The following is a 23,972-nucleotide window of genomic DNA, read 5'->3' as shown; positions in this document are numbered from 1 at the left end:
GCAGTAAAGACTAGCTATACTTAATATTGCGCATCAGACACTTCATTCTGAATTTCTGCAATGAGTTAAAATCAAGAGCGACTTTATGCTAGGCTCCATCTGTTATGCATAAGCACAGAAATTTTATTCTGTTATGAAAAATCTTCATACCGAATCTTCAACTCTTGGATTTTAATTAAGTTCCTGATGCTTATTTTTGATCACTTGGATTTAGATCAGTTGACTAAGAGCTGGTGCTTAAAAACTTGCTTGGATTCTGAGATAAGGGAATGGAAGAAAGCTCATGGAAGGAAAGTTTCCTATCTCTTTCCCCCTCCCCGACCCCAAACTTCCCTAGAGGGTTAGAGATCTCTCTTGAACAATGATTTCAAGGGAGGACTATGAGGAAGGGATGCCATGCACTTCGGGGTTACTCCTTGTTCCCCATCCCACATTGTTCAGAAGGACCCCCAATGCACCAGAGAGGGTTTTTTATGATGGGGGGGCTTCTTTTGGCTTACTTTAAGATCTAAGTCTGTGTGCTTGGCTTTACTATTGTATTTCTGTGACTTGTGTAGTTTTATTTTGGTTTTCTCTCTACTTCAGTCATGTTTGTTTCTGCATTTTGTGCACGCCCATCATAAAGCTCAAAGTTGAGGTCTGATTATAAGTTTGAAAATAACCAGCAAGTAGCATACTAAAATAGAAATGGAGGCTTTGAGTCACAGTAATGGTAATTTTAATAGAATAGGTAACTTTACTAGAATGTCTTTAATCAGTTTATCAGTCTAGTACTGCCCAACTTATTATATCAATGCATGTATTCAGTACTGTTGCTATAATGCTATAAAATTAATCATTTTAATTCTTCAAATCAAGGAAAGATGGTATGCCAGTTGATTCTTGCCTTATTACATGAGTCACTTGTGTGCAAAGTGTATACCTCATGAGTAATCTGGAGCCTGCCTTTCCCGCTTGAGTACATGAGTGTGTATGTAGAATATATTCCTGATCCACCCATCCCTCTACAGAGCAAGTGATCTTTTCTGTGGTGTAATTAAAGTCTTTTAAGCATCAAACATTTATTTTAAAAGGAAAAAGCAGGGTGTCAAAAGCAGGGTGTCAAAAGCAGGGTGTTTATGTGTACCTTTTGCTTTAATATATTTTTCTGGTAGGAAAGACTACTCATTACCTATGTTTTGTCTTGGACACACTGTTTCCAGGACATTATTTTATGAACAGTCCCTGGTGGCATGGGTTATGGTTTCCCAAAGCTATTTTGTGGTGTAGAATTGTTAAAATTTCAGTTGTTTGCTCATGCTGCAAATGTATCTCTGAACTGAATAAGGAACTAGGAATAAATGTCATGGATTTCTGTCATTTCTCAGTCCATATTTCCCAAAATCTGGAAATGATATCAATTATATATTTAAGCATTTGTCAAGGAAGGATTAGTTTGTTCTTTCAGTTGTCTTTTGCTATTTTGCCCCTAAATTATTCATCTTTAGTTTTGTGCCTTTGTGTGGCATCTCATATCTGTGAACAATTGCTGGCACACTTTTAGAATTCTGCAGTAATAAGCAGAGTGGATAGGATTGCTTTTGCAATGTATATTGCATATACGTTCAAGACAGAATAACTACAAATGTATATAATAAATATGTTGCATTTTAAACGATAATTGGATCTAATTAAATTGTGAATTTTATTAAGTGAAAAGCATTCTGTAAACTGTTATTCTTTGGGATCTAAATTTGTTGGCTAACAATGGTGATATACAACTAAAGATGCAATCCAATACATGTCTACTCAGCAGTAAGTTCCATTAGATTCTATGGGACTTCATCCCAGATAAGTGTGTATTGGTTTGCAGCCTAAGTCATACTCACAGTAGACAGTTGCTGTGATCTGAGCATGACAGATGTTGGGTGTCACTCAGTGTTTTTATAACTAGATACAGTTAACTGCATCAAGGCTGCATAAATAGCATTATCTTTGGTAGCTCTTAGCTTAAGACTCCATGAATAGTAACATTCTTTTGTATACCCTTGTAAAGAAGGCTAGTGTTGTCAGCACATGCAGGTTTGAGGTCTGTATTTTGGAGAGCGATACAGGTTTTCTAACATAGCTTTATCCAGTAATTGCCTACTAATGGTATTTGGATGGTATTCAGTGCTAATCCTATTCAGAATTGAAGTTAATAGACAGGACAACTTAGGTTCATTGATTTCAATGGATCTTCTCTGAGTAGGACTTAGTTAAATACTAAGAAACAAATACGTTTGTTTCTGTATTTGAGAATTGCAACAAAACATGGACCCAGGGTTTCGGTTAATTCATTGAGCAACATGTTGTGCTACTTCTTTTTTTTATTTTGCCTGTTTTCTTCTCAAAATAACGACAGCTGAAATAAAAGTACAAAACTTTGATATAATTTGTTAAAGCTAATAAATGAAACCCCACAAACCAAGCTGAAAGTTGTGCCCTTTAGAACTAGGGAGAAGGGTACTCGGACTGCTACCCCAAAGTCACTCACTAACTGAAATATGTGGGCCCTTTTCCAAAACCCCAGTTTTCAAATGTAGCAGCTACCCCTTTTTTTTTGACAAGTTGGTCATTTCAAGCTTGTCCTGCTGACCAAGGTAACAATCTGTATTAAATCCATTATAATCATAAAAACTAACAGCTGTGCTAATCATAAAAGCTAAACTCTCACAAGCTTTATTTATTTTATCTGATTATCTCTTTCATTTTATTGTTGCTTAGTGTCATCTACACAGTGTGCTGCTATTTCCAAAGCTAAACTGAACAAAAATGTCTAATTTTCATTATGGTAAAATTTATGTACAGTATATGTTTTTATTGGTAGAAGGAGGGATAGTCCTCTGAGACTACTAATTGTGTTCTAAAGGAGTCAATTATAATGAAAACAAAAGTTGCTCTCTGTGATTATGTTACATGCCTGAACATTGGATGGTAGCAAATGTTTGCCTCAGGTTACAACATTTTCAGCCATTTCCTTTCTCCAGAATAAAAAGCTTTGTATTGGCATATCTTTATTTCTGAAGAAAGAGTTTGAATAGGCCATTCAGTAGACAGTGACTGCTATATGGGTTGGAAGTGGCAGAAGATACAAAGCAGATAAAAATTGTCTCTAAGAAGGAGGGTTCTGTGGCATTTTTTGAATTACACTATATAATATCCACAAAGTATGCACGTTTGTATCCTACCAACTGTATTGCAATGCTGCTCTTGGGTTGCATATGGAAATAGACAGTGTGAGGTTGCATTCTAGTATGGCCAATGATATGTGAACAATAATATGTGACTATGTAGAGTTCTTGGCTATTTGTGTTTTAATTTTCTGGCATCATTAAAGATATTTGTCCTGAGACTGCAGAGCTGTGCACTCTGGCTCTGCTGTTGGCCAGGGGACCAAAGGCCACTGGGAGGTTGTGCCCTCTGCGTCCCAGGAAGTGTATCGAAACAAGGTGAGACCAGCCGGCCCCCAACTGATAAGCCAGTAATGGAGCAGCTACAGTGAGTTTGCTGTCCTCCTCCTTGCCAGAAATAATACTAAACTCCAGCGGTCAGTTCCTCTGGGGCAGCAGAGCTGTCTGCAAGTACCCTCTGGCCACATCCACTGCCAGGGGACTAAAGAGTCTGGCTCTGTGTATATTGTAAGCATGCAAAAGTAAATTAGCACTAAATCTGTTATGTCCATGCATATGTCAAGAATGTAATATTAGGCAATTAAAAGTTTTGCACTGTTTATAAAGAGCTATTTGGAAACATGTATGTCAGTTGCCTCTTTGCAGTGATTCATTACAGGTGGTGCATTTGTGTTTGACCCAAATTGCAGCATTAGAGACTGCAGAATAGTATTTAAAATATTTGACTGTCTCACTTAGACCCCACATTTTCCTTTTGAAGGTACTGTTTAGTTTTTTTGTTTAAGTGAGACTACAAAGGGAATTGGCCTGTTGAGAAAGGTGTTCACTGACTGATAGTAAGTTCTAGTCATGGGAGTTCATCCATAGAATTAGAAAGCCTGCTTGAGTCCACAGGTCTTACGACAAAGTGATGCTAACTAATTCACCTTGTTGGGTTACTGTGTTAGATGCTGTAGTTGATTTTGCCCTGTTTGTTTTATGGGATTTTTATCTGGCCTTTGTGTAAAAGATTTGTAAAAGATGGCTAGTAAAAACGTAAACATAAAAGGATATAGTAAAAGTATCAGTTAAAAGAAACAAACAAAAAACAGTTTGCCAATCAAAGATTATATTATATCAGGCTGGGGGACCTTTTTGGCTCCAGGATCTGCCTCATGGGCCAGATTTGACAAGTGGGCAAGACCACCCACCTGTCAACCACATAATGTCATTATGATGTCACATGAATTGCAGGTAGGCACACCCATCTGTCAAAATCCCTTGTGCTTCCCTTAAGTTATTGCAGTTGTATTGAAGTTGACAAGATGCCTTTTCTCTGTCTTTGCTCAATCCTGTTTGGATACCTTGATGCTTCATTTCGAACCAAGTGCTGTTTGCAAGCACTTATTAAAGACAGCCCCGTGTACAGTATGCTGTATTAATCTAAATGGGATGTAACTGGAGCACATATAATTGTGGTAAGTTGCTGCTGGAGGACAAGCAGCAGTGAGACCAGATAAAACTTAGTTAGGCAGGGTGTGCATTCTCATGTTTTTGTTACATAATTAATAGACAAGGGGAGAAGACAGTGAGCAAGCAATACTGTGGCAACACATAGTCAACAACTATTAGGCTTCCCTTTGGTGGTGAACAGATGCATAATAACTAGTGTGAAGCCAAAATTCCACACTATCTGTGCAATAGCATGGAGTATTTTGACCATTTTTTAAGGAAAGATAATTAAGTTTTTGGGGTGCAAAACTTGCCATTGATGCCCTGAAGTGATCCTGGCTGCATCGGGGTTTTTTCTTAAAACCAGGATAATATTACATCATCAAGGAGCATCACCCTTGAGGAAAAAAATATAGCCACTAGGAATAACTCCAGGCAACAGTTGTAATTTCTTCCCCATACCAATCTTTTTCAGGTGGGTTCCTTTCCTCCATACCTCCCCCAAATATTATATGAGCGGCTCTCAGCTGAGCCCATCATAGTTTCTATTAAAGCAGGGGTGGGGTGACTCTGGCCATCAGATGTTCTTGGGCTTCAGCTCCCATCAGTCCCAGACAATAGGATCAATGGTCAGGGATTATTTGAGTCGTAGTCAGCAACTTCTGGAAGGTCACAAGTTCCTCCACAGTTCTGTACTGAAGTAAAAGTCACTCACTTGCTCCTTCTTCCTCTCAGTCCACCCCCACCAACAACTATCCTATCTTGGTTCATTTCTAGCTGTGGGGATTATACTTGGCACTGGACTAGGCTTTGGAAATGGCATGCAGCTTCATTTGTCTTAATTCTAACTTTTAAAAGGGTCATGCTCATAAGAGTCATGAGGAAGACAAAGGGCAATATGTTCATTTTCCCTAGCACTGTCATGTTTTAACGCAATGTGTCACAGTGAAAGAAGAGTGTGTATGTGGGGTGCCTTCTAGCATTAGAGCTACTGGCTCTGAAACCAGAATGAGTCATGTGCATAGTTTTGTAGTACTGTTGCTTTGGAAAAAGGGCAGTGCTCTGGGAACTGCATGCACAGTTCTATCGTGGCTGAATTGAAGTTGCCTGAATACCATCTGGGGAAAAGTCTAATACTGTATTATGCACCCAGATTTCTTCCATCTTTTGGTTGTTAAATAACATATAATAAGTCAGGATGAGTGAAAGTGTCATGAGTGCCAGTAATATTTACACAAAAGTTATTTTTAGGGTGATGGCAGGCTGAAGAGATAAGATTGAGAGGAAAGAATAAATAGTCTCTGTTTACAGGAAGGGTATTGGCCTGGCTCTTGTCACAATTACTGATAGTACAATTTACCAAAACTTTGGCAGATATCGTAATACTAACCAGTGCAGCAGAAGAAAGAAGTGTTGTGTGGAAGTATTGAAGAGGCTATTTCCATGTAATTGAGAGGTGATGGAAAACCTGCTTCTAGCAGGGATAAAGAATTGAAAGGATATATCAAAGGCAAAAAGCTTAGGGGTGGGATGTCAAAATGCCTCCACTTGTGGAATCTGTACCTTCAGTACAATCTGATATACATCTACTCAGAAGTAAGTGCCACTGAGTTAAAAGCGGTTTGCTCCCAGGTAAATAACTATAGGATTGCAGCTTTTTTTAAAACACAAAATCCATGTGAATTAATGCAAATTCAAGAGGATCCATTTTAGTTCTGTTGAATCTGACATTTACCCAGAACCAATGGAAAAACAAAATGTTTGCATCTGTGCTGTCTCTCTGGGAAGAGAAGTGATCTGGGGGGGGGGAATGTGTGCTTACAGGACTCTCTCAAAATTCCAAATGTGCTCATGGATTAAAAAAGGTTGGTAGTGTAGCAACGACTTCAGGTGTAAGGGGAGGGAATCCTATCTAGACATCCTCTTTCTCCCCTGCTGCTTTCATATAATTAAGCATTGTCAAAACTAACCACACTAGCATATTTACCATACTGGTGCCATGAACTATGCTACATCTTGTAACTTTTTATAAATTACAGTCTTGGGTACTTATTAAACTTTAATGAAATTTTCACATTAGATTCTCCTTCTAAAAAGTATTTATAAACCTTTGTTTCTCAATTTTTAAAGTTGATTTTAATTCTGTGGAAAGAATTATGACTCTTATGTGCCTTCAAGTTGATTATGACTTATGCCGACGCTATGAATCAGTGACCTCCAACCGCATCTGTCATGAACCACCCTGTTCAGATCTTGTAAATTCAGGTCTGTGGCTTCCTTTATGTAAACAATCAATCTCTTGTTTGGCCTTCCTCTTTTCCGACTCCCTTCTCTTTTTCCCAGCATTGTCTTTTCTAGTGAATCATGTCTTCTCATTGTGTCCAAACTATGATAACTTCAGTTTCATCATTTTAGCTTCTAGTGACTTCTGGTTTAATTTGTTCTAACACCCAATTATTTGTCTTTTTCATGGTCCATGGTATGTGCAAAGCTCTCCTCCAACACCACATTTCAAATGAGTTTATTTTTCTCTTACCTGCTTTTTTCGCTGTCCAACTTTCACATCCATACATAGAAATAGGGAATACCATGGTCTGAATGGTCCTGACTTTAGTATTCAGTGATACATCTTTGCATTTGATGACTTTTTCTAGTTCTCTCACAGCTGCCCTCCCCAGTCCTAGCCTTCTTCTGATTTCTTGACTATTGTCTCCATTTTGGTTAATGACTGTGCCAAGGTACTGATAATCCTTGACAAGTTCAATGTCCTCATTGTCAACTTTAAAGTTACATAAATGTTCTGTTGTCATTACTTTAGTCTGTAATAAATGTATATGATAAGTGTTATTGCAATCCTCTTTTGCAAGTAGTACTTGGAAAGCTAGTCATGTAGTTTTGCTATTTGTTAACACTGTGGTTCTCAAACATTTTTGGTTCGCGGCGCACTATAAAACATTTATTTTTTATTTTTTTTATTTCTGCGATTTATTTATCGCCCATCTGGCTGGAAACCGAGCCACTCTGAGCGATGTACCAAGTCATAATATATAAGTATCACAACATCAAAACAGCAATAAAACTAAAACAACAGGTAAAGGTTACTACAGTAAAGTTCAGTAAAGCTTCTGGCCCGTATAGTCCACAAGGTGCGTTATTTGCGAAACCGAAAGCGCCATCTCCTCTCACTCTCAGCATCCAGCGTAGCAAACAGCGAGAGGCAGCACAAACAAGCCCCACAAAGACGCGACCAACAGGAAAGTTCTCCCTGAGAAGCCAAAAGCAAAGGCGATGAGAGGCAAAACGCGGCCGACACAAGGCGAAACGAGCAAGGCCAGCATGGCAGGACAACGGAGGCCGCAGGGGCGCGCCCCAACCCCAGCAGCCAACAGAAAAACTGCCGCGGCGAACACGCTGTCTCCCAAATAAAGGCCGCAGCCCCAGGCTCGCCGAAGGGCCGCAGCTCATCCCCAGCTCCGATCCGGCAACCAGGAAACGGTGGTGGTGGCGGCCCAGCGTAGGTGAAAGTCTTACATCGTATTTCTGATAGCTGGCATCCAGGTCGGGTCCGAGGGTGGTGACATAAGAGGGGGGAGGCTACCCCGTATGTTCCAATGCATTGTAACCTCCAACAAGGGAGAAATTACTGCATAAAAGCTGTTTGTTGCGGAGCTCCCTCGCCCGTAGCTGTTACTCCTGCCGCCATGATGGTTAAATATAAAAATTTTCTGGTGCACTTTGTGTACAAAATTAAACATATATTAATATATTTTAAACTATGAATAAAAATAAACTATAGAAAACTATTTCTTACGCTATACAAATGGGTTTCTTCTCATTTTTAAAATATACTTTCATAATATTTGAGGCACACCTAGCCACCTCTTAAGGCTCACTAGTGTGCCTGGGCTCACTGTTTGAGAATCACTGTGTTAACACAATAATGAGGAAAGCATGTTAGATGGCCCCTGCTGGTAAACTGAGAATGACAATGTGGGAGGAATGAAGCGACAATACTATAATATAAAAAGTTGTGAAAAATACTTGCAGAAGTTGTAAAAGCTTTAAAGTGTTTTTAGCGTTTCTGTTTGCTGCCCTGGGCTCCTGCTGGGAGGAAGGGCAGGATATAAATCGAATAATAAATAAATAAAAATAAATAAATAAATACAAGTTAGCTCAGTCATTTTTTTACTAATATTTTCTTCCACATTAATATTAACATTAATTACTGCTTCATAGTTCTGTGAAACAATCTCATAGAAGAGATAAAAATTGTGTATTTTGCTTGTTGAATAAAGGCCCTGTTACTGAAAAGTGTTCTGTTTAATTTGATAAGCTGTTGTTGAGTTTTTCTGCAACTTCCATTACCCCTTAACCTCCATAATTCTTTAATGTAGATGATTACTGAGCTGTTACAAATTATTACACAATTATCTGTGCACACATTCACTCTTGTGGCATAACACCAAGATGATTTGTAGCGCCTACCAGCACTGGGCTCTGAAAACAGCCATACCATTCATATCTTTCAGCCTCTAAAGTACAAGAGTCTTGATTTGATACACGTTCCTGAGTACTTGATAACTTTGCAAAATGGGAAGGGCTGAGAACATTCCAAATGCTTGGTTCTAAAAAGGAGAGATTATTTCTTTGTAGTATAGCACATGCTTTACATGTGGACAGTTCCAAGTTCAGTCCACACACCTCCAGTTTAAAGTATCTTAGGAAGTGTGGAAAGACTGAGATCTTGGAAGGCCTCTGCCAGTTCAACTCCACAGAAAGTAATGTTATATATTCAGAAAAATAATACTGGCCCTTAAGGCTGGAGGTTTTATATGTGCTGATTTATAGGGGAGAAGGGTTTTTTTTGGAGGGGGGATTCCAGTTCTATAACTAGCTGAGGAATACTTGGATTTTTCCATCCTTGCTTATATGCCTGCCTTTCTTCTAAGTAGTTAAATGAGGCATTCTCACACTGTTGCAGTAAATTCCACTTAATAATGGAAAAGAAGAAGAAGGCAGGGTAGTTTGATAAAACTAAGACTGGCTTCTTAACTAGGCAAAAGTAGATTTGAAGAGGAGGAAGGTGGTCTATATAGAACAGGCATAGGGAGACTTTGGTTGAGAGCTGGATGTGCACCCCTTCATTTAATCTGGTCCATGAACATTTCTTTGCTACTGCAATGATGAGTAAAGTGGCTGCTCAGGGCCAGGGGTGGCATAAATATAAAGGGTCCCTGTACACAGTTACATGGGAGCAAGCCCCATTTGAATGCAATAGAATTACTTCTGGAGAAACGTTGATAGGGTTGGGCTCCCAAACAATACCCCTAACCAATCTTACCTAGAAATAAATTCTACTAAAAAGGCAACAACTTGATTGCATAGAGCCCAGTGACTGGTGCTACCAACTCCATAAAATGTTGGAAATCTTTAATTACATGTGTGTACATTCCTTGATAGAAAGGGCAGATGTATGTCTTCACTTTCCTCTGTCTCCAGGAATAGCTAATGTTTCCGATAGTGCCAGAGCTTTAGGAGATGGGAACAACCCAGCAATATCATCTTAGGGTTTACAATATTTTTATTTGTGGTATTTATAATACCATTAAGAACATATAATTTAATAAATACTTGTATTTGGTTATCTATTATTTATTTATTTATTTTTGCTGTTGGTCAATGCCCTTTGATAGAAAAAAGATTCACTGTCCCTGGTGCATGCCAGTGGTATGACATGAAGTCTGGCTCAGGTACTAGGGAAGCTAAAAGTCTCAAAAAATACTGGTCCTAGCCTACAAAAGCAAAATCTTGGTTATATATCACAGTCACACAAAGGTGATATGAGTAGGGTAGTCTGTCAATTTGCAGTGAGGTACATCACTTCCTTTTCCAAGAGATCCTTGAAGCTGCATGGGGAGTATGTCATTCGCTCACACAACAAGCATTTGCAATTATTTAAGAAGGCCCACTCAAAATCTTGAATGATTTGGCAACAAACCACATTTAATAAACATTATTAGAAGTCAGCTGAGATGTTTTTCATTCATTTTTATACCATCTCTGAACCATGGATTCTGAGGCATCTCCTCCACAAAATTAAATCACCAATATGGTCACACAAATATTGGTCATACAACCGCAAAAAAATTAAAATAACCATTAAACATTGAAGTAAAAGCAGCAGCAGCAGTGTCCCCAATTCCAAAATGGCAGAAAAACCAAATCCCATTAAATGTGTTGATGAAAATTCAACTTCTTCAGTGGACCTCTGAAGACCAGAAAAAGGGGGCCAGATGAATGGGCAAGAAAATAAAGTTTCAGAGGCAAGATGCCACTACTGGAAAGACCTTATCCTTAGTAGCCACTTGCCACCCACCTTATTTCAGAGGGATGGGGGTGTTCTGAGCAGATCCTCTGGAGGTCTTAACATGATTGTTATCAGATGAAGAGTTGATCCTTTTCAGCTGTGTTATCTGCACAATGACCAGTGAGCCTTCAGCTTTTCTTCTTGCATAATAAGTCATTCATGCCTCTCTGCAGAGAGCATCTTCCTGCCACAGGGGGCTTAATGTAATGCTACTATATCTGTCCCTCTGCATCAGTTGCTACCATTTTGACAGATCTTGCAAATGTACACCTTTAGAAGGTAAAAATGGGGCATGTTTCATTTTGACTTAGATAAATAATACGAATAAGGCCATGGAAATACTGAAAATGTGAGGAAGATAATGTTCTTAACCAGACATGAGTTTATTTGTTTTAAAATATGTAAGTGTTCACAGTAACAAACAAGACAATACAAACAGCAGAATACCATTGCATCACACTCAGTACATATATATACAAAGATTGGGGAAAGGGTTGGAAGATATATGTATGTGCTAAGACTTCCTCTTCTAGCTCTTTATCAGCATAGATAAGTTCAGCCTCAGCGGAGCACCACCTGCTTTCCAGTCTAATTTTTTCTCTTATTTTTTCTTAAACAGTAACATGGTGCTGAACTGATAAAAAGGGTTTTCTTCTTCAAAGCTTTGCAAATCCTGCTGTTTCAGCCCAATCCTGTTTGATTTGCTCAGAGTATGTCCTGTTGAGGTCAGTGGAGCATTGTTCCAAATACATGTGCATAATCCTGCATTACTATCCTACCCATATTTGCCATGTCTGTGTATATGGAACATGGAATATGTGTATATGGAGAACTTGGTCTGTGCTCCCCGGGCCAAGGCAATGGGCAGCCCTTTGGCAGAATGCTTGGTGGCCTTTTCCTCGTGTGCTTTGCTACGCCCGGCCGGTGGGGGGGGGATGCTGCAGGGCGCCTTCTCGCTCTCAACGACCAGCATCCCACTGGATGTGTCACCCTCGGGCAGCTTCCACTTCGACTATGAGAGCTCTCGAGGAGGTGGCTCCAGCAGAGGAAGGGCCAACATCTGCCCAGCAGTCATGCCTCCACCTACATCGTGTGGAAATCTGAGGCAGCCATCAAATTTTATGGGAATTTCCTCCCATCTACTAGAGCTTCACCTTCTGGAGTGGCATGACTCCCTCTTTCAGGTTATGGCAGAGAGGCACAACATGTACCAGTGCCTGCTGGAGAGCTGTCCAGAGAAATTTAAGAGCAGCAAAGACCGCAAGGAGCACTTAGTCAAAGTTCACTGCTACCCTTCTGATTTTCGCTTTGTGATTTGTTAGTGTATTTTATTGGAAGTTGTAACTGCTGCTTTTTGTAAATTGTATTGTTTTTATTGATGTATTTTTATATTTGTGGGGTTTTTTGTAAGCCGCTTTGAGGGCCTTTTGGCCAAAAGGTGTGGTAGAAATAAACAACCACCACCACCACAACCACCAACAACAACCACAACCAACCACAACACCAAGTGTATGTAAGTGAATCATTCAAAAAGGAATTCTGGGACCCCATGGCTTCATGCCCTTGATAGGCAAATTAGTACTTGAGATGAAAGGAAACCAAACTGCTTCAGGTTATTGCTGGTTTTGTAAGCACAACTTAGTGGATTGTAAGTAGCCATGTTTCAGAGGAAGTGAAAGAACAACAATAAATAAACTGGGTAGTCCATTGTTAATGTTGTGGTGGTTGATATGGAAATGGCACTCAAAACAGTAGAGTCATTTAATAACCATGAAAACAGCTAAAACCAACAAGAGTGCCACAGCCCACAAAATGCACACTGAAAGCTACATTCAGTCCCGCCCATGATATTGTCACCATGCTTGCAATGCCACCCCCCCCAAAAAAAAAACCCTGAGGAGTTAATATCTCCTTGTTTTATTGGTGGCTTTCCTCCTGGTTACATCCTCACAACTTGTTGGCTTGTTTCTTGGACTAAGAGTATTTACTTCTATATTTGGCATAGTGTATGTGTTCGTCAATGATACAGAGCATCACACACATTCAGAGTCTTGCCTTCACTGTGTGTACCATTTTACTTGTGGATATATATAAAACTCTTCAAGCTATGGTGTCCTAAGGTGTATTTGGTATCCTAAGTATTACGTATGATGTGGTCACTGCTTTCATACTCGGTGTTTTTTTCTCAGTAGGGCTGGGCCTAGGATTAACCAGGAACAAGAACATTCCTCCGTATTCAGATGTGAAAGGCATAGGGAGTATGCAGTGTTATTTAGAAAGCTCTCCAGTGTTTACTTCTTTCCCCTTCCTGTTGTAGCCTTCATACCAGAGGCAGGTGCTCTAGCATAGGAGAAAGGAGTCAACTTTTCCCAGTCCCCAAAGGGCCCAGGAGCAATAGAAGGGGAAAGGAAGGAGAAAATGAGGCAGTGAAAGAATTAGGGAGCGGGTGATAAATTATAGATATGTTACATGTTTGTACTTATTTATAAAGTCCTCTGAAGATGGGGAAATGCTCATAAAGCTATATAAAATCTCTGTAATTTGGATGAGTAAATTAACTGACAAATTTTGCTTCAATGTCTTGCAGGCTCAGAACAAAGAAACAAATGTGCTGGCTGCTGCAAAAGTAATTGATACTAAATCTGAGGAAGAACTTGAAGACTACATGGTTGAAATTGATATCCTAGCATCCTGTGATCACCCTAACATTGTCAAACTTCTAGATGCCTTTTATTATGAAAACAATCTTTGGGTAGGTATTTGCTGCTGTTCAGAGTTGGTTTTAGGGGGAAATGTAAAATTGTAATGTCTTTATGACTTAACTAAACAATACTTCAGTACAATCAGTACAATGTTTGATTATATGTTTTTATTTGCATGTGTCTGCAGTTTCTTAAGTTGACACTGGGGAAAGACTGTTTAAATGTTCCATAGTATAACTTTAGACCTAAATGTGTTTGTTGTTAATAAGGAAGTGCCTTTTTCTAGAGTGCTGGGTTTATGTATGAGCATGAAGCACAATATCATGTTTTAATTTTATACATTTAAGAGAATTTATATCCCACCCTTTCATGACAAAAATCCCTCTGCTCTCAAACTTGGAGTGGGAGGGGTTTTTATTTCTGTCTGCGTGGATGGAAGGAAAATATCCTTCTCTGGCTTGTGTTTGGATGGGATGTATTCAGAAGATGTGAGAATTCAGTGTAGCCCAAGAACAGAAGGCAGCAAAGGAGATTCACACATCTTTCTTGCTGCTTTTGGATACACTTAGTATTTACCCAGCCCAATACAAGGTGAGTGAACTTCTCTTTCTCTTCCTCTGAGGAAAGTGATGGCACTGGGTGTTATGCAGTGTCACCTGTCCAGTATGAGATACGGTTTATTTTCACACGCACACATAACCAAAAGGTTGGGCTTTCACTGAGGTTGCTGAAAACCGGAAGGCACTCAGAAGCAGGAAGAAATATTGTTACTGCTTTGAGTGTACCACTTGGTGCAAGGCAAGTGATTTACTGTTCCCAAACAGTAATCTGCGCTTGTACTGGGCCAAGAGATACTCCAAAGCAGCTAGAACCATTCTTCCTGGTTCTTAGCATGCCCCAGCCATGTGTGAAGTGACAGGCTGACTTACACATGCCAGGGTACTAGGGAGGAGAGAAGAAAATCTAAACTAAAATAATGGTTTGCTACCAAAGCCAATCAAAATTTGTGGAATGCAGTGGAAACAAATGCTGACAGTTTTGCGGGAGGCACTTCCTCATTTAAAATTAAAAGAAAATAAATTTATACAAAATTTAATGCTGTAGGGCCCTGTAAATCTCTTTGGGGCTTCAAAGCAGAACAAATCTAGAGAAGCAAGTAGTTCCTGATGAATGTGAAACTTGACTCATTAGTCCTTAGTGTTACCCACCAGAAAAAAATGGCAGCCTTTTCATTAAGTGGCAGGTGGTACAATTACTTTCAGCCCAGAAAATGTGGGGGATGAGCTTGACCCTCACTAGGCAAGCCACACTAACCATACTGTGGCTTATACATTTTGAGAATCATGGAGGTGCAAGCCCCAACCTTGAGTCCCCACAATTTTAGTGGAATTATTCCCTCCATGTCTGTAGCCTTTTTAAAAACAGTAGCTAAGGGGGGTTTGTAAGTGATACGGTTAATTTGCACACTTCATTTAAATCTCAGAATTCTTGATCAGTACAGGGTGTGGCTGGTGGGCTGGTGATGGACTAGGAAGAGGCTTGGAGGGCCACATTCAGCCCCCACCCCTTACAAAGAGTTTTGCATAACTTAATGCAGAATTTGAGTTGTGATTACTGGAGGTTAGACAGCCCTGCCCATAAGCATTGCTCAGTTTCATTTAAGCATGTAGCATCCCTAGAGAGAGTTTTTGAGAAAGAGTTAGAGACAGGAATTGCAGCGATTCTTATTGTGTGTGTACACACTGAAACAACAGCAAAGTACTAGGTTTTATTTCACTGCCTGCTAAACATCAGACAGAGTATTCTTCATTTCCATAGATGAAATAGCAATACAGCCAGTAAGGGTTTGCCATCTTTTCTCATCAGACAACATTCACAACCAAAAGAAGAAAGGGGAGAGAGACTGATTAGTCAAACATCAGAAGCCAAAGAATGTTGGTACACTTGGTTAGAGGAGTTTTCAGTTCCTGTGCTCAGACTAACCAACACACAATTTCAGTCCATGGGTGTTTAAAAATAAACTTTTTATTTTTATATGCAGATACTGATTGAATTCTGTGCTGGTGGTGCTGTAGATGCTGTAATGTTGGGCAAGTACAATGTTTTATTTTACCCAATAACTTAGCTATATTTTTGTTTGTTGATAATTTGGTTATACTGTGTGTTGAAAATCTATTTGTTTCTAAAATGTGTGTGTGTATATATATATATATATATATAACATTTTACAAAAGGATGTTTAGCTTTAATATATTTTAAGGTCTTTTGTTTTTAAGATATTTTAGAGTGTTTTTGTTTGCCGCCCTGGGCTCCTTCTGGGAGGAAGGGTGGGATATAGATTTAAATAAATAAATAATAAAATCCAAACAATACTTATCAGAATTTAGCGTATGACCTAGTTTAGCAGTGAAAAGCCTTCTAGAGAAGGGTTTATAACTCCTAAGAAAAGCCTTAAGAGAAGACCAGTTTCTCATCTCACTAAAGGAGATCATTCCAAGACCTAAAAGAGTTCTTGTTCCTCCTAGTACCAGGTCAGGAGGACCTCTTAAACTTCCCCAACAGGCCCCTTTTATCTCCCATTATAGCTTTGATGAGAGTTCAGCATAATTTATGGAAATATAATAGTACCGGTTCTGTCTCAGTACTGCCCTTTGCTCACTGACTTCCACCTCCATTTTGCCTGGTGTATAAACTAAAAGGATCCTGGTGTTGCCAGTTCTGATCCATGATAAATGTGTTCTAGATAATCAATAGTTTAAAAAACTATGCACCATTTTTTTCAGTGTAGTAATGCTCTTAATTTTAGCATTTTGTTTTGCTTGAGTATGATTTAATTTGTACTCTTGGAGTATTGCCAGGGGGGCATGGGAACGAACTCAAAGCCTTTCATGAGTGCTATAGCAGCCTACTTATATAATTATAGAATAGTAGAGTTGGAAGGGACCAATTATCCAAATTCGGGAACCACCAACCCATATTGCCTCCATCTTGCTAGGATTCAAACTCAGTTTATTAACCCTCATCCAGCCCACCAACTTGTCCAGGGCTTGCATGGCCTCTCCTGATTCAGATATTACAGAGAAATAGAGCTGGGTATCATCAGCATACTGTTGACACCTCACCCCAAATCTCCTGATGACCGCTCCCAAGGGCTTCATATAGATGTTAAACAGCATTGGAGACAAGATGGTACTCTGCAGCACCCCACAGTACAACTGCCAGGGGGCCGAAAGCCAGTTGCCCAATGCTATTCTCTTAAAACGACCTTGGAGATAGGATCAGAACCACTGTAAAACAGTCCCTCCTTATCCATCTCAGCAAATCGGCCCAGAAGGATACCACGGTAAATGTATCAAAAGCCACTGAGAGATCAAGTAAGAATAACAGGATTGCTCTCTCCCTGTCCTTCTCCCAGTAAAGATCATCCATCAGGGTGACCAAGGCCGATTCAGTCCCATAACCAGCCCCGAACCCAGATTGAAATGGGTCAGGGTAATCTATTTCTTCCAAAAGTACTTGCCATTGCTGCGCCACAACCCTCTTGATCACCTTCCCTAAAAAGGGGTGTTTGTGACCGGGTGGTAGTTGTCACACAGCAATGAGTCCAGCATGGTTTTCTCAGGAGCAGTTGGATCACCTCTTTCTGGGCAATTGGAACCGCTCCCTCCCACAATGACATGTTGACTACACCCTGGATCCACTTGGTCATACTCCCTCATCAACTTTAATAAGCCAAGAAGGGCAAGGGTCGAGAGGCAACATCGTCACAAGCACCTTGTCCATGTCATTAGTCCACATCAACTGAAACGGATTCCGAGAAGTTGTAGCAGATTTTGCACTGGACACATCACTGGGGACTACAGTAGATGTGGATGGAGCATCAAGATTGCTCTGGAGGCGAGCAACTTTACCCTCAAAAGTGCTTTACAAACAATTCACAGTGGGCCTCCAAAAGTCTAAAACTCCATTTCTTGGAGATGATGTCAACAGACCCCTGACAATAAGGAAAAGCGCCACTGGATGGCTACTTGAGGATGCGATGGTGGCAGAAAAGTGGGCCTTCTTCACCACCACCACAATAGGCACAGTTATGATGTTTTACTCCTGACCGATCAGCCTCACAGCACATCTTTTGCCACTTGTGCTCTAGCTGTTGTCCAGCCTGTTTTATTGCCTTTAGTTCACTGGTGTACCAAGATGCAAACCAGGCTCCACAATGCAGGAGAGGGCACTCGGGGCAACCATGTTCAGAGCCAGACGCATCTTGTTGTTTCACAGCCTGACAGGGACTTCAACAGGAACTTTCCCAAGGCGTTCAGGAATCCAGTGGGTTCCATTAGTCTCTGGGGGTGCACCATTTTAATCTGTCCACCACCCGTGCAGGGGAGGATTGGAGCTGTAAGTATAAAGTTTGCCAGGAAGTGGTCTGACCATGACAATGTGGTGGTATCCACCCCCCATCTCCAGAACAGCCCCTCCTCCATCTGGAGCAAAAACCTAGTCAAGGGTGTACCCTGTCCTTTGTGTCAGACTGGTGACAACTCTAGATAGCCCCATGGTCGTCCCAAGCTGGAACACTAGAGGTAACCTCAGCATGGGCATTGTAATCACCCAGGACTAGTAAACACTGGGACCTATACTCCTGTTTGTTTTGATTCTTCATAGGGCTTTTTCCCATTTTTTTCTGCATGCTATAGCTTCTACATTAGCCTTCTCCAACATGATGCTCTCCAGATGTTTTGAACTTTAGCTCCCATTGGCCCAAATGACTGGGGCTGATAGGAGTTGCAACCCAACAACATCTAGTCAGCACCAGTTTGGAGAATATTGTTCTATCTGATCACCTTATCAGGTTGTACTTGAAGCAAAATATTTTTTTAAAAAAATTCTTCAAATGATGGTTTTTATATTTTGAAAGTGTTTTTTCTTATAGAACTTGAGAGGCCACTAACCGAGCCACAGATCAGGGTAGTTTGCAGGCAGACACTTGAGGCACTGCATTATTTGCATGAAAATAAGATCATTCATCGAGATCTAAAAGCTGGCAATATTCTTTTCACATTGGATGGAGACATTAAGCTAGGTAAGTATTCTATTTTTAAAAAACAAACTTATGTGAAAAGAACATCCATGATTTATAGTTTCCCAGTAGGCATAAGTAAGTTTTGTTGACCTGAAAAATAAACAATATAAGTAATTATTCTTATTATACTTGGCAAACTTATTTTGGATTTCAGAGGGAATGGATAAACTATGTTATAATATTTCTAATGAATTGTTTGTTTGCTAAAGCCTGGCATAGTATAGCATTTGGCACACACATAGCAACACTTTAAAATGCTTATAATGGATCACATAAATGATCTAGGTTGCTAGATCATTTCTACTAACCATACTGGCCAGCCAAATGCCTAGGAAAGATTACAATCAAGGCAAAATATCAGTATTCGTTGCCTGGTTTTTAGACTCCAGCATCTGGTAGTCGCAGCTAAGGTTTAATCATATGCTACCCATATGGCGTGGGTACTGCTTCTGCATGTGTAGGTGCCGTGCCTAAGAAACCCCATCAGATTGATGGCTGACTAAGCTTTCCATGCAGGAAAGCAACAACACCAGCTGCCCACCCAATGGGATTCCCTGATTAGGGGGAAGCAACAACTACTGAGATCATATGAATGGTATGCCTCTGAATACCAGTTGCTGGGAATCGCAGTTGCAGAGACTGCTGTTGCATACATCCTGCTTGCAGGCTTCCCATAGACATCTTATGCTGAATATCTTTGTCGAATTTTTAAATCATTATTTATACAATTGGCTGTCAATACATACAGTGGGAATGGGTTCAGTAGCTGACTTACGCACTGAGTGCAGATATATTGTCTTTTGTTTTAATGAGCAAAACATGCCTGTTGAGTTTTAGCATTCTGAATATTTGTTTGACTAAGAGTACATGCCTTCATATGTGCTGTGATACTTGTTTCATTGAATCAGTAAACTCCTTTTAGATATCTCTTTATTTCATTCTCAAAATTTATTCTTTTTTAAAAAAGTTTGCCTGTTCATAGATCTTCAGGATAGTGTCTGTTTTTAGCTCTTGCTTTTTGTGATGGCTTCTTGTGGTTAAGTCATAACTTAGCCTGCAGTGCTAATGATGTTTTAAGACCATTGTAGAAAATCCATTTATTCTCAGTGTGTGGGCATCCATTTCTTTTCTTCCCAGCTTGAAGCTAGTGACTTCAACGGAGACCCTTCCCCATTCGCTTCCCCCCCCACGGTTTTAGTTAGAATAATTGAACAATAATTAATCTCTTTTCAATGACAACAACTTATCTTCTTAAACTCATACTTCCTAAAAAGAATTTTCTAACCCTATACTTTGCAGTAGCCCAAGTGATTTCCACTGTACTACTTCAAAGAGGTTTGAGAATTACACAGTTGTATTACAGTTTAGGTATTCCTAGTCCTAGTAGAGTAAAACAGCTTCGTGATTGTGAGTGGTTTGTTTTGGTAATGTGAAGAATGTTTGATTCCCGTCCACATTTTGATTAATAAGGATTTTGATGCCCCTGTCCTTCTCTGAATTTTATTTCAAAGTATTTAATTATATAATCAAAGCATTAAAATACATAATCGCATCAGTGAAGTGTTCGCAAAGCAATCATATTTGTCATTCCAAATAAACAAGATCATCATTCTATAAGCATCATCCATTTGTCTGTAATCTCCAATCCCCAGAAAATGAATCATGTTTTGTTATAACAGCATCATTCTATGATCTAGAAAACCAATCTAAATAGATATGTCATTGTGGCCATTTATTATTACTGCTTGGGCCATAGGCCATTGCACATACAATTGAGGGCAGGTAAAATTAAAACAAAAATGTTTACAGCAGGATTTAGATACGTAAATGGAATTAACAGAGAATTTGACTACTTACGAAGTTAAAATACATTATTATCATCTAGAATTAAAAACAGTTGGCAAGAGCATTAGATCAATGCATCCCTGGAGCAGATGATTGCATTATTGGTAATACATTTTTCATGGATTCTTAATGCTGCCAAAGCAAAGAGAGAGACCCTGTGAGTTACAGTAATATCTGTGTCAGACAAAAGAAAAAACTTCTCTGGCACAGAATTAAAACATAGGCGAGACAAAATAAAACCCAAGAATTTAGATTGTGGTTCTGAATACAAAGGGCAAAACAGCAGGTAATGTGGCAGGTCTTCAATCCCTGGGACTCCATAGATGCAAAGGTAGTCCCGAAGGAGTCTGGGAGTATCTATGATGTCGATCGTAGTTGTGGGTATTGTTTGAAAGCAAAGGGCCATAAAAACTTGCCTACGTTTTATAAATGTAAGCTTTGACAAATAGGCAGCTCTTTGAATATTACATTTAGAAAGCCTGTACTATTTTGAAAATGTTGAGTTAATAATAGCCTGTCTGTCCAGAAAAGTGTTATGTCCAGAAATACTTTCATGAAGCCTCTCTTCTGAGTTCTTGGCAGACAATGCATCAACCAAGATAATATAAATCTGAAGCAAATTGTGATATCTTGCAGTCCAAGATTTAAAATTCACCACTGAGATAAAGAATCTTCCTCCATCTCTTATGCTAGGCAAGGCTCCAGGTGAAGACATGATGCCACCTGAAATATACAAGCATTTCTCTGATTCATGGGTCCCACTATTGGCTAAAGTGTTCACCCAAATAGACATGATTACTATGATTTTGGGGAGGGGGGAAGATAAGGGTGCTATTAAGGAAGCTCAGTGCTATTGCAGGTGTAAGCTTGCAAGTTAGGGAGGTGATGGTTGGGCTTGGGAAGAATTTGGAAACAACCAGAAATTTCACTGCTCCTGAGCACCTCTGAAGCCCAACCTGATCTTAGAAGACAAGCCCCTACCTGTGCCTTGCTTGCCACAGATCTGCTCACCAGGTTAAAATATGCTCTCACTACTCGCGAGCTTAAAACACACACACAAAGAAAAACAATCTGTGATAATAAAAAGTATGTTTTCAAAATAAATATTTTTAGATATAGGAGGTTTTATCCAATTAGGATAATTGCATTGAGAAGCAATAAGGAAAATGAAAAGAATTATTCAGTTCCAGAAAAATAATAAAGCATGTTTTCCCCAGATATTTAACAGAGGTGAGAGGAGGTGCTAAAGTAGAATTAGGAAGTAACAGGGCAAGAATAATTAGAGCTTTCTCTTTCTGATTTGGGGAGAAAAATGCAGATGCCCGTGGGGGCCTTCCAGCTCTATGGAACCACCTTCCTGCAAAATTGCACTGATGCTGTTATAAACATTTTTTATTTACTTAAGACTTTTGGAACCCGTTAGTGCTTGCTGTACTTCAGTTAATTGTTGATGCTGCTATTTTATTAGCTGTTATTCAATATGGTGCTTTTAATTAATTTACGTTATAGTTCTTGAATAATGAGTGATATATACATGGATTTAAATAAATGGCACTCTTGTGACATACAGATGTATGTTGCTATAAATGTGACTCTAAAATAATTTTTTCATTTATTTGAAGCGGATTTTGGAGTGTCTGCTAAAAATACAAGGACAATACAAAGACGAGATTCTTTCATTGGTACACCATATTGGTAAGTTTGCCATTTTTGTATTTATTTTGGGGTTAATGCAACATACTACATTTTTTATAAAATTTCATATTTTTAAAACTCAAGTAAAATAAATAAAATGACAGTGTTGTTCAATTAGAACATTTAAAGGTTTCATCACCTTAAGTTATATCTAAGATACTTGAAATTGTAACTTACGTAATTTTTGTCCTTTGATTTCAGTTGATTTATGCTCAGTATTATTTTTATTCAATTTTCTTTCATTAGATATCATCCCTTGGTTGTGTTTCTCCCAGCTGTTGAAAATATTGCTTATTATAGAGAACAGATCTTAACAGTCCTTTTTTCCCTCTTTCTACAGGATGGCTCCTGAAGTGGTAATGTGTGAGACCTCTAAAGACAGGCCTTATGATTACAAGGCTGATGTTTGGTCTTTAGGTGTCACTTTAATAGAAATGGCTGAAATAGAACCACCTCATCATGAATTAAATCCAATGCGTGTTCTGCTGAAAATAGCAAAGTCGGAGCCGCCTTCATTGGCACAACCCTCAAAATGGTTATTCTTCTATTTAAACTCTTCATTTTTAAGATTAGTCAATTGGCAAAAAATAGCACATGCTGTAAGCATCAGCGTTAAATGTTATTTTTATCCAAATACAGTAGTGGGCATCTTAAGCCTAGCTGGATATTCTCTAAGCTTGCTTTCAATTAATCATATGGGCCTATCACTGAAAGAGAATCAGCTTCCCTCAAGACGAGGATATAGATAGATATGCTTTAACTATGGAAATAAAATTGTGCAACAGTCCCAGGCATTAGTTTTCATTAAAATTATTTGACATATAGTAGCTTATTAAGGTGCTGTAAATCTTGTAAGAGAGTTAACAGACAAAAATTAGACTTTTTGTTTTGAAATTCTTACTTTGTTTTTTATCTGAAAGTCATTAGATATTTCTGATGGCATAGATCTTATTTGTTTGTCTTGTTTAAAGCAATCAGGGATCTAAAAAGGATGGCATTGCTCAAACTGTATATAGCACTAAGTGAGCGTATAGCAGTTAATTGAGTTCAGCTTCCTTTGTGCAGGTCTGTTGACTTTAAAGACTTCTTAAAGAAATCTTTGGAAAAAAATGTAGATGCCAGGTGGGGCACTGCTGAGCTTCTACAGGTAGGAAGAATGAAGTGTCTATTGTGTCATGATACTATATTGAATGCATTTATATAGAAAATTTAAAATGGAAACTATTTAAAAGTTGTATTAAAATTTTTAAACTTTTCATGTTTTCACTTTGTGGAGAACATTCCAATTTGCCATTGGTCACCAGAGAAATAGGAGTCTTAATCGGTTGTTTCATACTCTGCTTTTCTAGCTTGGATAATCATAAAAACAGCGAATAACTTGTTTTTTAAAGCTGCAGTACATGCAGTCAAAATTATTCAGTACAACATAAAATAAAGAGCAGTCTTCCAGGAGCCAGCGATGAGTAGAGCAACTCCACTCTTTCACACACATGTACATACATATACCATACACATGTGGAATGTGCACTGCAGATACACATGGCCAAGTACACACACTCACAGCCCCCTCTCTGCCACTACTCAGCTGTTCCCCAATCAGATGTGTAGTACTTGTCTGGGGGTAGAATGGGAGGTCACTGTGAGGAGATTTTAAAACTACCCTCCCTGCAATCTCATTCTTCCGTCTCAAGCTCAGC

At 39.2% G+C, this 23,972-nt stretch overlaps 1 protein-coding gene across 2 annotated transcripts in view; it reads left to right on the top strand.

The window, feature by feature from the left end:
- SLK (STE20 like kinase) overlaps nt 1-23,972 on the top strand; it is a 64,173-nt gene that overhangs the window by 4,244 nt on the left and 35,957 nt on the right. For both annotated transcript variants that reach the window (XM_061636080.1, XM_061636081.1), the window contains exons 3-8: nt 13,538-13,702; nt 15,694-15,742; nt 18,586-18,735; nt 22,203-22,275; nt 22,616-22,810; nt 23,341-23,422. In XM_061636080.1, the coding sequence (XP_061492064.1) occupies nt 13,538-13,702; nt 15,694-15,742; nt 18,586-18,735; nt 22,203-22,275; nt 22,616-22,810; nt 23,341-23,422 (714 nt within the window). The remainder of the gene's footprint in view (nt 1-13,537; nt 13,703-15,693; nt 15,743-18,585; nt 18,736-22,202; nt 22,276-22,615; nt 22,811-23,340; nt 23,423-23,972) is intronic.

Source organism: Rhineura floridana, chromosome 7, assembly GCF_030035675.1.
Source record: "Rhineura floridana isolate rRhiFlo1 chromosome 7, rRhiFlo1.hap2, whole genome shotgun sequence".
Lineage (NCBI taxonomy): Eukaryota > Metazoa > Chordata > Lepidosauria > Squamata > Rhineuridae > Rhineura > Rhineura floridana.
The sequence above is the reverse complement of the archived record's forward strand: the minus strand, read 5'-3'. Positions and strand labels throughout refer to the sequence as shown.